At 37.6% G+C, this 14,057-nt stretch overlaps 1 protein-coding gene across 4 annotated transcripts in view; it reads right to left on the bottom strand.

Annotated features, from left to right (window-relative positions):
* TENT2 (terminal nucleotidyltransferase 2) overlaps positions 1-14,057 on the bottom strand; it is a 45,310-nt gene that overhangs the window by 8,765 nt on the left and 22,488 nt on the right. For all 4 annotated transcript variants that reach the window (XM_064642546.1, XM_064642544.1, XM_064642545.1 and 1 more), the window contains 2 exons: positions 9,122-9,258; positions 2,556-2,647 (listed from right to left, as the gene is read on the bottom strand). In XM_064642546.1, the coding sequence (XP_064498616.1) occupies positions 2,556-2,647; positions 9,122-9,258 (229 nt within the window). The remainder of the gene's footprint in view (positions 1-2,555; positions 2,648-9,121; positions 9,259-14,057) is intronic.

Here is a 14,057-nt window from a genome sequence, read left to right on the forward strand (position 1 = left end):
CTAAAGGGGATCATCTTTCCAAATGAAAATCCAAGAAACCACACAACTTCAAAACTGTTGCCAATCAAGCCCTGAGGAATTCTTTTTTGAATTATTTTTAACATTTTAACATGTAGATCTGAAAGATTTGAAAGCATGAATCAAGTGCAGCTGAGATGGCTTCCAATTCAATTTCCCTAAATGACTATCTATTTAATTATCTCACAAAACTGTCATGTTTCTAGCTTTTCCAAACTGTATCTTTTTCAATATGAGAGTATAATATTACCTGATATAGACAAGATTTAAACTGAAACTAGAATAGTCACTAGCATTTAGAATTTCTGACAAGGAACGTTCAAAATATTATCTAAAAGCAGTGTTGTCTGTATCTCTGTATTCCCATAATGGTAAAAGTCTGACAGATTTTAAACTGTCTGCAGAGAGCATCTCTAGTATATTTGTTTCTCTAACAGCAGAAGTACATGTGAGAATTAGCCCTAAGGTCAATAACAATTAAAAAACCCGACAATTTTTCTTTAGCAAGCCTAAATACAGTGCTACATGCAGAATTATGGAAACTTGCAGGCACAGACTTGTGTAATCTATAAACAAATATATTTTAGATATCTTAAAAATATATGCAATAATAACAATTACTGACATTTTAGTCTGCTAACTGGAAAATTTGACAAAGATTTGGAAACCAGAATATGTTGACATGTTTAGCTAGCTTTTGAAATCTTTTCAAGGTACACATACTTTTTGAGAGTAGTTCAGTTTAACAGCTGTTATAAACATGAAGCTTACTTTGAGTTGAAATAGAAAATTTTATTTTTCCCTTCCAATTTAGAAGTAAAACCTTGCTATCTGAGGCTAAACCTCACTAAGCCTTGAACCATATTGTAACAGGAAGGAATCAGATATGCCACCTATAGATAATTCTGCTTTTTTTAATAGTTCAAATGGAAAATGCATTCTTAAGGAAAAGTTGTATGCAATCAAGGCCATTACATGCAAAATCTAGAGTTGTTTTCTGTATGCTGATATTCTATTTTCCAACCTGACAGAAAGATAACCTAACTATTCAACCACTTTGTAATGTCCTAAAAATTTGAGAGCTTGAAATACACAGTCCCCTGCAACACAGTGGATCAACATCATGTGACAGCAGCAGACACAGCTGCCCAGCATTCCCACCTCCCACATTCAGATCAGAGCCTTGGCAATGCCTCACTATTCTATCCTGAATTATTTCAGCTGTGCAGATACTCTAATTCTCACATTTCTCAACTCTGAGACTATGAAGTCGAGTGTGCAATCATATTTCAGTGTGGTTTTTTCCTCCTATGAGTGTTAGTTGATTTTCCCAAAAAGTCAAACAAAGAACAGGAATCCCATCATGTGGGATTCACACTGACATTCATATGATTACAGCCAAGTTGGTGAGCTCTGGGCCACAGAATAACCCCTTTCACCAGCAGGTAATTATTCTCTGCACAGAGCAGCACAAAAGCAGGAAATTACATACTAACACACATGGGTGCATGCCTACCCTCAGCAATCTTGAGGAATGTCTGTTCAGCCACAGGACTTCTGCCTTACTCCGCTCCTCCCCCAGCAAAATTTTCCCGGTGTCTAACAACTCTTTCCATACCATTTGGCTCCTGTTCAACTTCTATTCCTCTTTTATCCTGAAACTTCAGCCCTTGATATCCTGATCTTAACAGCCTCCACTAATTTGCAGCCAGGGCCCAGGCCACCTCTCCCTATATGATAACTGTTTCCAGTTACACAGCCCCTCTTAGTCCTTCCTGCTTCTCTTTTCATTCTCCTAACATCTCAGTCCTTCTCTTGGTCTATCAGCTCCTCTTTCCCTAGTGCAAGCTTCATCTCCTATGTACGCTTTACTACTCATCTTCTCCACGTACACTCCCCACAGCAGTTGTAAGGCATCACAAGTACATGGATCAGGTTACTTGGATAGTGCTACTGCCCACTTCTGCCATGAGACCTGGCTGAGATCTGCAACTCTATCAGGTAGCCTGGCTGTACCCTCCTGTTCTGTACAAAGTCTACATTCACAAGCTGGACAAAAACAGTAGCCACAAGAAGATCAGAATACACATCACTGCTAGGACTTGCAATGCCAGAGCATTTCTAGAACAAAGAATATTCCTCGAGAGTAATCTAAAAATGTGCTGGGTGTGGTTTTTCAGAAGTTCAAACTTGGCAAAACTGATGACTATTTTTGTGGAGCAGAAAAACACACGACCGGCATAAAGGCCATTCCTTATCAAAGTCCTAATCCCTGATCCAAAAGTAACAGGGCAATGAGTGCTCTTGAAGAAAAGGTCAGGAGTACTATTTTTAAACACTACAGAACTTAAAACTTTCTTCTCAAATGTTTTTGACAGGACTGTTTCCAAACTATTTACATTGGTTAAACTTCATTTCCTACATAACACACATACATAATATATTTCTCAAAACACAACCAAGGTAAAGTCTAATTGATAGATTTATGTATTTAATGTCTTAACAGTTAAAAATTATAATGCAGCTTCACATTTTACCTTCTACACAAATAAATTTGTTTCTCCATTCAATACCATCAGGTCTTGGAATAGCTTTGGCTTCACGAACTGAAATCATTTGATGGCTCCAACTAGAAAAAAAGAAAACAATTTGCAAAAATTTTTAACTTAATGCCAAATTAATAGTATCAGTTTACATTTAAAAAAATTGTTAAATTGCTATGTCATAATCCTGGTTAACACTATATTTTATAATAATGAAAAATTTAACAGTCTAATCTTCACAATTCAGTATATAAGAATAAGGAATCATGTGTAGGAAACAAGAAATTTTTTCCACAAACAGAAGTTTAATTACAAAAGCGTATCCAAAATAGAGCATCATGGGTATTGATGAGTAACATATATTCACAACAGAATGACTTTTTCAACTAGCAATGTCAAACTGAATATTGACACCTACATTTATTTCTAAGTTCAAAAGAAATTATAGACTCAAATCTTTTAGAATTTGCTATGAGGAGAAGAGAAAGGCAAGGAGTAAGTGCAGATGAAGTCACATACTGCATTCCATTAAAAAATACTCAATAGTATAAAAATACATAGAGACAGCTTGCTTACAGGCCAGCATTCCTCGTGCAAGGAACCTATTACTAGAAAGCACCAACACTTTGTATAAGTTGAATTTTAGATCTACAAGTGCAACATCTCCCTACCACTTTCTGCACATAACCTTATGGTAACAAAACCATAGGAAATTATCATACTGAAACAGGAACAGCAGGCAATCTACAGGGCAATCTTTATCATGTGTCAACATCTTTATGATGCTCGGCACAACAACATGCCAAATGTAATGGAAGCCAAAACAACCACTTTCAGTTTTATGTTCTTATCTACCCAGCCAGTTTTCAGCTGCTCTTAACTAAACAGAGCAGCTCATGCCCTGTGCCATCATGAGGCACATGCAGGGCAACCAGGGGATTGGGCCCAGCCAGCATGGGTTTGTGAAAGGCAGATCCTGCTCAGCTAACCAGATCTCTTTCTGTGACAGGGTGACCTACTTAGTGGATGGGGGAAGGGCTGTGGAAATTGTCTATCTAGACTTTAGTAAAGCTTTTCACATTATTTCCCACAGCATTCTGGAGAAACCAACTGCTCATGGCTTGGATGGGTGCATTGTTCACTGGGTTAAAAAGAAGCTGGATGGATGGGCCCAGAGAGAGAGGTTACCTCCAGCTGGCAGCAGGTCACAAGGTGGTGTTCCCCAGGATTTAGTACCAGGGCGTGATCTGGATGCAGGGATCAAGTGCACCTTCAGACAGTTCACAGGTGACACCAAGTTGGGCAGGAATGTTCATTTGCTGGAGGGCAAGAAGGCTCTGCAGAGGGATCTGGACAGGCTGGATAGATGGGCCAAGGCATGTGGTATAAGGCAAAGTGCCCTTAGGTCACAACAACCCCCTGCACCGCCACAGGCTGGAGGGGTGGCTGGAAAGCTGCCCAGATTAAAAAGGTCTCTTCCAAGAGAAGATTCTGTAAACCGGGGAACTACTCTATCAACAAAATGCCTGGATCATCAACAATGTATCACCATATATCCTGACTAAATGGCACTTAGAAATAGGTGGTTAATGTGCTGCTAGCTGTACTGGTGTTATGTATATCTGACGTGATCTCCTGACTGAATCAATCTTTTGACATAATGCAAAGACAGAGGAGCTGGGCTGGGTACATCAACCACTTGCAGTAAATCTGTAAATATCAACTGGAAATTAAAGTACCATCTATAATTCATCAGCTACATTTGGAAGAACCACATGCTCCCTAGGCCACAGACCATCTGCTGAAACTCCATTAAGTCAGTGGTGCTAAGACAGCTAAAAATCAGTGACTGTAATTCTACAAATTATCTTGAATACAGCTCATAATTAAAACCACTTATGAAAGTCAGTTGTTTGAATAACTGTACTTAGCTAGAACATATGCATTATTCTTTTATTGAAAAGAATATTCATATTGAAAAATATGAATAGGGCTTATTTCCAAAAAGTGCAGGATGTAGCACATGAAGTAGGTTTAGGATACCTCAGTGTGTATATTTAGACTTCTCCTGATATATTCTTTAGAAAATTAGTACAGATGATGACGATTCCTAGCACTCAATGCAAACTAAAGCTTTCATTCTAACCCATCATCCTTCCTCTCCTTAATTCCCATAGTAGACTACTTTTGCAAGATTTACAGATATTGTGAAGCATCAAATACTTTCCTATCATGTCTTTTAATAAATGACCATCCACAGAAGCTTAATTCAGATGAATTGCTCAAAAAAGAACAAACATGAACACACATTAAAAAAACCACAAAAAGAAAAACAAAACAAAACAAAAAAAACACCAAAACAAAAAACAAAACCCAAACCAAGAAATAAAAAAAAAAAAGAGAGAGAGAAAATGGAAAATGTATATGTCCAGAGCATTGAACAAGTTTAAACTGCAGCCTGAGGACATTGGTTGTGAGCAGAAGATGACAGTTCAACTCATCTGCTTTTTCTAAAAGCCCTATTTAAAACTCAGAGTGATCCAGACAAGTGGGAGAAAAAAAAAGTCATAAAACAAAGTATTCGATCTGCATTTAATTTAAGCAGGCAGTACTGTTTCACTTGAAACAGTAATTCTTCTCTTGAATTCTCTTTTTTCTAAGTTATACTCGATGCCTCAGAAAAAAATAAACGCATTTATAATACACTGGTTAAGCAAAAAAGCAACAAAAAAGTGACATTTCTAGCTATTTAAACTTGAAAATAACTGTTTTATCTGATAGTCTCACTAAACCCGTCTTAGTACCAAAATCATCCTGAATTAGAAATTAATTACCAACAGCAAATTATTTGTGTACCAATTTTAACCATTTTGCCTTGCATACAGTAACTTCACTGTTACCAACACAAAGCAAATATTCTCCACATACAGATTTGCAATCCGTAAGTTAACGATGGCTATTTAAACAGCTATTTCAATTATCAGTTATTTCTGTTGTCACTGCCTTCATTAGATACATGATCTTCAGAGAGAAGACAAGTATTTGAAAGAAAGATCAGGCAATTTCAGGTGTCTGTATAATGACACTACAAATAAAATAAAAAGCTTGTCTTTTCCAGAGCATTCCTACAAATCAAAGCCACTTATATAAACACACTAAGATGGATAAAAATTGCAAGCATATATAATTCAATATGATATTAAAAATGATCCTTTTATTACTTGACCAATTCTACTGTGAAAAGAGTTGCCAGCAACTGCTCACTGTAATTTTTATTTTGTCATTAAAATGTAATCAATCTTTTGTCATGTCAAATACAACTTAATGAGTGAATGATCTTAAACAACTGCTACATAACTTGCAACAATAAATTTAAGAGAAATAGTCATAAATGACAAATTCCAGGTTCCCTAACAGCATATTCAGGGGAACAAGGCCTCAGTTTGGAAAGAGACAGCCAAGTGAAAACCTGCTGCCTTCACTCACAGTTGCAGAAATGAAATCAGACACCTCCTTTGGAGGGACTGGTAAATATGGACCAGTTTCCAAATACTTTCTTTGGACAACATCTAAATGCATTTTTTTTACTTGATCACATTCACTGCATAATCAGCAGACCTTTGACAATTTTAAATATTAGAGTAATAATGGAGTCACAAGCATGCTTTTAGCCAGTTCTATCATAACAAACATTATGCAGACTTGAACTCTTATAGCAAGATAATTATACAACCACAGAGGCAAAACAAGATCTGCCATATGCAGTGTGTTAGTCCAATGTATGTAGCAATTTCCAAATCACATTTCTTTGGGGATAGGGATGAAGGGTTGTAAAAGTTACTTCTTATGGACACACTGAAAGCCCCAAAGCAGAACTGTGGAAAGAGCGCTGTATAAATACATGGCAATAAGCAGTTTTCTGAAACATCTTACAGTCTAAATAAATCAAACATATTAAAAGTATAAGGGAAAAAAACCACAGCACAAGGAGATGAACTTATTCATGGCTGCACAGCACACAAGGTGGCTTTGTTTCTTCCTTTGATATACTCTTTGGGCCCATCCTGCCTTTAAATATTAGGCACTACCTAAAGTAAAATAAACTACATATTTTAAATTAAATACCTGATGGCCTTTGCTAGAGTGAGGGAGAAGTTTAAAACAATACATCCCTGTCTTCTCCTACCTTCCTGACCAATACATGTAAAATAAATGAGTAGTTAAGCATTCTAGGCAGGTGTCTTCAATGACTCATTCTGTTCAAAATTATGATCTTCACACATGATCTGATCATTCTTGATTGCATACTATTCATTCAGCAAAACAGTTCCTGTGTATCAAACCCAATAGTGCATTCTACTCCTACAAAAGACAGAAACCTACAACAATCACTTTTATGAAAACTGAAATAGCAATTTTAGTCTCTTTAGTAATCAAACACATTACAGCCCAATAGTGAAAGTTCACTGGCTAGGTCATTGAAATATGGCCCAGTCATAGTATCTGAAATATAATCTCAATATTTTAGTGCATAAAAACACCAGTAAATGTTTCACAGGGAAAGCAAACCCTTAAAAAATTACTAGCTACAGCAGTGAAAATATTCAACACATTCTGGAGTAAGATACTAGTTCTTCCATGAAAGGCAGAACTAAGAGAGCCCTGTGTTGTGTGTATTTACAAGCTTAATGAGTCAGCAGTGCCCTGGCAGCCAGGAGGGCCAACCGTGTCCTGGGGGGCATCAGGCAAAGCATCGCCAGCCGGTCGAGGGAGGGGATTGTCCCACTCTGCTCTGCACTGGGGCGGCCTCACCTTGAATATTGTGTGCAGTTTTGGGCACCACAACATAAGAAAGACATTGAGCTATTAGAGAGTGTCCAAAAGAGGGCCATGAGGATGGTCAGGGGTCTGGACTGGAAGCCCTATGAGGAGCGGCTGTGGTCACTTGGTCTGTTCAGTCTGGAGAAGACCTAGGGGAGACCCCATCAGGGTCTTCAACATCCTCACAAGGGGCAGCAGATGGGCAGGTACCGATCTCTTCACTCTCACAACCAGTGACAGGACTTCAGGTAATGGCATGAAGCTGAGTCAGGGGAGGTTTAGTTTAGATATGAAGAAACTCAGTATATTCTGTGATTCTACTTATTTAACTCTTATCATCATTCTCACTTGTACTGTTGTTTCCATCAGCAGCTTCAAAGCAAAGATAACACATTTGTGCCTAGCATGACACTGTTCTTTGGTTCTCACTGGCTTGCTATCTCACACACAAAAAACTTTTAAGACATGATCATGTTCCTCCCTATGGGCACTAATTTGTCTTCTCCGGCCAATTACCAGGTTTTAAGAAACTATACGGAAATTTACTACCTTCAAGACACCAACTCTATTCCTTTCAAACATGATTTATAGTTGTCAGGGATACACAGAGGGTCAATTAAACAGTACACCTGGCTAAGTTTTAATTCTGTAGCAGAAAGAGTTAAAAAAATCTGCTGCATTAAGCGCATCATTTCCTCAAATGATTTCCACCTATGTAACATTGTCAACACAGGAATCCTAATGGCTATTTTTACAGGAGGTTTTTTGCGTTTTTTTTTTTTCTTTTTTTTTTTTTTAACAGAATATCATGAGTCAAATGTTTAAATACTTAACAGATACTGGACAGTGGAAAAACCAGCCAGATATTCTTTTTTTCCAGTTGTTTTTTAAAAACATTTTCTTCCTTTGACATCAGCAAGTATCCTGTCTTCAATGTTACTTTTTCAAACATTGTTTTAATCAGTTCACCTGTGTGATTAAATTTAGGTAACATTTTTTCCTGATTTATGAACATCACAAAAAATAATATTTAGGGATTACCATCACTTCAAGTACCGATATTGCAGAAGTCTTCATATATCTTAATATATCCTGTCTAACAGCAGACAAAACCAAAGTCTTTCTGAACCAGCCACCAACTAGGCAGAAATCTGGTCCTGACTATGTTCACAAGCGCTCAAACCAGAAAAGTCAAATTAGGCATTTTTCCTGCATTTAGATAAGATCATCTCTATTACTTTGCCCAGGCAAACCAGAAAATTCTTCCTTACTGGAAAATACATTTACTTTCATACATGAGACTATTAACAGCTTGTTGTTCAGTCAAGTAGTAAAGGATTCATCTAGTGCTCAACAGAAATCAGGAACCTGAGGTTATCCTTCAGCAGTGTCTTCTCATTTGCCTCTTTACCAAACATCACCTTGCCAGATGAAGGTACTCAGGAGCAACATTATACTGTAGCGTAATATAACAAGCCCTAGCAATTTTTAAAGGACAAAAGTCTCTAGCTTTCGGCACCTATTTCACAGGACAGAATGCCTGGCTAAGTAGAAGATGTCAGATACTTTATCGACATTCCTATTGTCATTTAGCCTTTTCACCCTTTTCCTCCCTGTCAATTACCATTCCTTCATTACTGCAATTCTTTCTCTTCAAGCATTAGAAACTGTTGCTATATTGAATAGAAGGAATCAAAGTTTTGCATATTCCAAACCACAAAGACAAGCTTATTACTTACTCAAATTCTGTGGCATAATATTTGAAGAAGCCTATTAGCAAATCTCCAAGGCTTGATCCATTTTTTGAGATGTAAGGAGGAATGGTACATGGAGCTTGATGAACAAGATGCAACTGCATAGTAGGATCAAAACATTCCTGTCAAAAAAAAATCAGAGTGTATATAGATATATATATATATATGTATATACTAAACACACACACACACACACACAAAGAGAGCCTTAAACAAGATGAATATATTTTTCCCAATAAGAAAGCTGCCTATCATTTGCTTGTTCGAAGTTCAAGGACAATTTACAAGCCAACAACTATTTCTCTTCCGCTCCTCTCTTGATACTAGTTACTCTCTCTGAACTCAGGTAGAATCATCTTGCACAGGAGTGTGTGAGACCACCCCTTGACTTCTGTTTACCAAAGAACTTTAACATGGGAGAATCTTTGAACTGCACTGAGCTGGCTGCAGCTGAATTGAAATAAGGTAAGTAAAACTAATGCATCCATTGCCAATTTTGAACACCTATGGTACAGAAACAATCCCAAAGGAAGGCCTGACTTTTCTCCCACAGCAGAGTTCAAATTGCATATGAACCCCACTGGCAATAAAATGAATCTGCATCCTCCCACAAAATGAGTTCAAAGACTGCAGTCACACTTCCTCTAGCCAAGCTATCTGAATAAATAAAAAAAAACCCCAACAGTGAAGTTATACAAAAACCCTGAATACACAGAATGCAGGACTTCAGCTGAAGTATGCTTTTCTTCAGAGGGAAGGGGGTGGGCATGATGGGGGTAAGAAAAGGTCAGATTTGCTATGAAAAGAAATCACTATCGCCAGCTTAAAAAGGAATCTATACAAGGTTAAATTAACATGGGTTTAGCTCTGCTCTACTGTTTCAGTGTCCATCACATCCTTTAGGTTATCGTGATAGACTGGAATACATGGAGGAAAACATATCTTCCCGATAAACATTTTTATAACCTGGTAATACCAGGTTTTAACACTATTTTACAGCAATGTTGTGTATTTTACTGAAAATTAACCCAAGATGCACAAGAGCAAGCTTCCTTCAAATAAAGGAACACATTTATGTAAATTTAGAGACTTATTCACTCATTACTGTATCTCCCCTCTCCTCCCATTCATTTGTTATTTTAAAGAGTAGTATCAGGCATGACTCAAATTTTATAGCACTAGAATAGCACTAGAAGCACTACACACTGTAATGCTATTTCCATGTCCACAGCTGGCAGCTCTTCCTCTGAGAAAAGCACAGTTAGTGATCAAAACCAGTAGGACTGAAAAGTCTGGGACTTCTGTCCTCTTCTGCCAATTCTAGCAAAACTTCCTGGAACCTTGTGCAGTATCTTCGGGGAGAAAAGCCCATTCTTCTAGCAATGAAAAAATTTCAAGTGTTGATCTCACATGATACAACTTTACATAGAAAACAAAGTTAGCAGAGCTCAGAATTTAACAGCTTATAATTCATCAGAAGACACCAAAACAATGGAGACACTGTTGCCGGTGTACTTTGGTGCTGAAAAAAATCTCCAGGAGCAGTTAATTAGGGGTGAGATAAGAAAGGGTTTATTTGCCAAGGCTAAGATGTTACAGGACTCGCGCAGGCGGTGCCTGAGAGGTTACATTTTATAATACCATCCATCCAATCCCAGATGTGTCCACCCTGCGGCCCTTCCTCTGGTCCGCCCCGGGTCCATCCCCTGAGAAATGGGTCTGGGGGCTTTTACTTCATCATCTTCACCATCTTCAGAGCACAAAGGGTACATAGTTACCTAATTTTTGACCGTATTCTGTGGTTTAGGCCCTGATATGCTGTTCTGTCAACTGTCTAGGCCTTGCCTTGACAAAAGACTAAACACTTTTGCTGTATTCAGAAGCAGGATTGATATGGGGAGCATAGAATGGGGTAAGAGGGTTAGGGAATGTATAAACAAGGGAAAGGAACAAGGGACAAGGGGGGGGAAGGTTGCTGCTTTTAAAACTTACTTATAAAACTTACAATTCTTACAAATATTAGAAAAATAAAATAAAAAAACATTAGGGGCTTAAGGCATCAACACACAGACATAAAAAGCAGATACGTAGCACACAAAGATGTAGAAAGGGAACAGCTTTTCCTATGCCATACACTATATACAGTTTTAACCCTAAAGTTAATCAGAAAGGTACTAGAGTGAAAGTTACTCCTTGCCCATTCCCACAGAAAGTTACAGAGTCACAACAGTTGAATTCAGAACTAGCAGCATACCAGCTCAAGAAGAACATACAAGGGAGGAGGCAAAAGGAAAAACAAGGGATGATGACCTCCAAACAATACAAAATAGAAACTTAACAAAATTACTACAACAGATGTCTACTAAGACCAGTAACTAAATGTTTGGAGGCAGCAGACATCTTTGAAAAGGAGAACAAGATTAACTTTTTTAAGCTTTGAATATTTAAATGCCCAAGAACTTCTCAACTGCAGGAAAATTCTGCCAGCACAGTGAGGCTGGCATCCTGAGCAGCTAAAAAGCTGGCAATAAGATTTCAGACAAATCAAAGTTTTCCTCACTCAGAAAGGCATTTGCCTTCAAAAAATACACCTGTATTATTCTATATAAGTGCTCCAGTAAAAAGGCAAGTTATGGTCTATAGCAGCTAACCATTAAAAAACCTACCACCTAGTTCTATAAATAATTCCCATTTCCACTTGGTTTAGTGGTTATATCTCTATGAAAATTACTCTTAAAAAGGCAACTAAGTATTGCAAAAAAGAAGGCATGACTGAAATTAATTTTCTGGAAGAAAATAAGGTTTTTTAACACTAACTAAAGCAAAGTATTAATAACATCCTTGTGATACTGTTAGCAAATTTATTTTTTAAGCACTGTCAGTTGCTGATCACCACACACAAAGGCAAAAACAGTGTTTCATCTTTCTGAAATACAGAATTTTTTTATGGAAGAAGTAGCTATTACCATATTAGAAAGTTTTACATGTAAAACCAAATTAGTTATTACTTAAAATTCAGTATATGGAAGATGTAATGAAAACTTCTGTCAAGAAAGTTCATTCAATATATCAATAACCAACAATGTAATTTTTTTAACATAATTTCTTGACAAAGCAATCACTCAGTGTCCAGTGAATAAGAGGTCAGACCAGCCACAGGATACATAGACTCATTTTTCTGCTTTGCCACAGACAACCCATGAAAATCCACTAGCCTCAACTCATCTCCATTCATCTGTTGTAAAACAGGGATATCAGTATTTGCCTTCCTGTTAGAGGGACTCAGGGAATAACTAGATAAACACAACAAGGTAGATTCTGCACATAAAGGAGGTTGTCTAATAAAATGGACTTACAAAGCATCCTTCAAATTAGCTTAGTTTCAAGTAGGCAATCCCTGTAAGTTTTCCCTTTTTAACTGCACTAAAAGGCAAAAGATCCAACTTCTATTAAAATTAGTCCCTAATGCACTTACTGTGTCTTTGCTTCAAGCCACCTTAAGAGACGGAAAGGAAATTCAGGATCTGATGGAGTAAATATAAATGAGCTATCCATTATTTCCAGATACTTCAGAAAAAGGGACCCCAAAGTCGTTTTCCTTTTTTGCTAGATCTCTTAATCTTTACCTTGGTTGGCTGATTTCTCAAGAAACACCAGTATTGAGCAACATGTTTCATGTTCAAGCTACATAATGTTTACAGGTACACTCATTCCACCTTACACATTGGAAAGGAAGACAAGTGTACATAAAAAAAAATTATATTTGAGTGTCTTGATGTATAGTGAGTTTAACTCTGTACAAGATTCTTCAAAAAAGTTTACAGTTGTAGCATCAGCATAGTATCTTGCCATTTTTTATATTCACACACATAAAATACCCTTCACCAGTCTTACAAATGAATATTTAAGTCATGTTTTTACTCTTTAAAAGTGCAACTCAACATGTGAAGCAAATTGTGTCTGTCCAAGGACTGACTTCTACATTGAGCACCACCCCACCTTCTGCTCCACAGTTTTAAGACACGACATGAAGATGACGTAGCAGATACAAAAATGTGCTCATGCAAAGTCCACAAAATTCACTACCCACAGCACTCACGGAGACTCGCTTCCATCTTGATTTAAGGCAATACACTTGAACACTTAAGGCTGCTTGAACACTGGAGGCTCAGGCACAGGTTTCCTTCTGACTGCCAGTGGCAGCAATGTGCACCAGCTGTAATGGCCTGAGCCATTATAGGCTCTCTAGAGCTCATCTGTAAAGTCCTGACTTGAAGGCAAGTTCTACATAGACTTCAGAACTGATCAGCACATTTTGTGGGCTACTATCATCTACCTGATCTGGATAGTGAGGGCAGGAAGCCCCAGAATACAACCCCACATCTGATATGGTCCAATACCCACTCTAAACGAGAGGTTGTAAAACATGTCAGCTTGGTGCCAGCTGGAGGCTCACCCACGACAACAGAACGCACTAGTGGGCAAACCTGGTGGCTTTCCAGGACTTCTCACCCCTTCACATTTGCAGTAGGGATATACTGAGACACGGAATCTGCCTTTTGTCTCCTCCTCAATGAAAGCATGTCTCTCTTATACGGTACCGACAATGTAAAACAGAGCACAAAAGTATTTTCAGGCTGCAGATTTGATTTTGAAAAACTGTAGGTAGACGTCTGTAGGGGAGATGTAGTATTTATGTGTAGCGTTAGTATGGAGACAGAGCTTTGACCAGCTACAACCACAAGAAAAACATATGGTGTCTTTCGATACTGACATTTGCCTGTGCTTTGAAATTATTACTGCAAGGTACAAGACCAAATTTGTGTTGCTGTATTTTTAATTTTAAATTTCTCTGAAATATCAGCATTCAGAAATTTTAACTTTCAATTTTTAAACACTTAACTATAATTATATTCCTAAT

This window comes from Pseudopipra pipra, chromosome Z (genome assembly GCF_036250125.1).
Source record: "Pseudopipra pipra isolate bDixPip1 chromosome Z, bDixPip1.hap1, whole genome shotgun sequence".
NCBI classification, from domain to species: domain Eukaryota; kingdom Metazoa; phylum Chordata; class Aves; order Passeriformes; family Pipridae; genus Pseudopipra; species Pseudopipra pipra.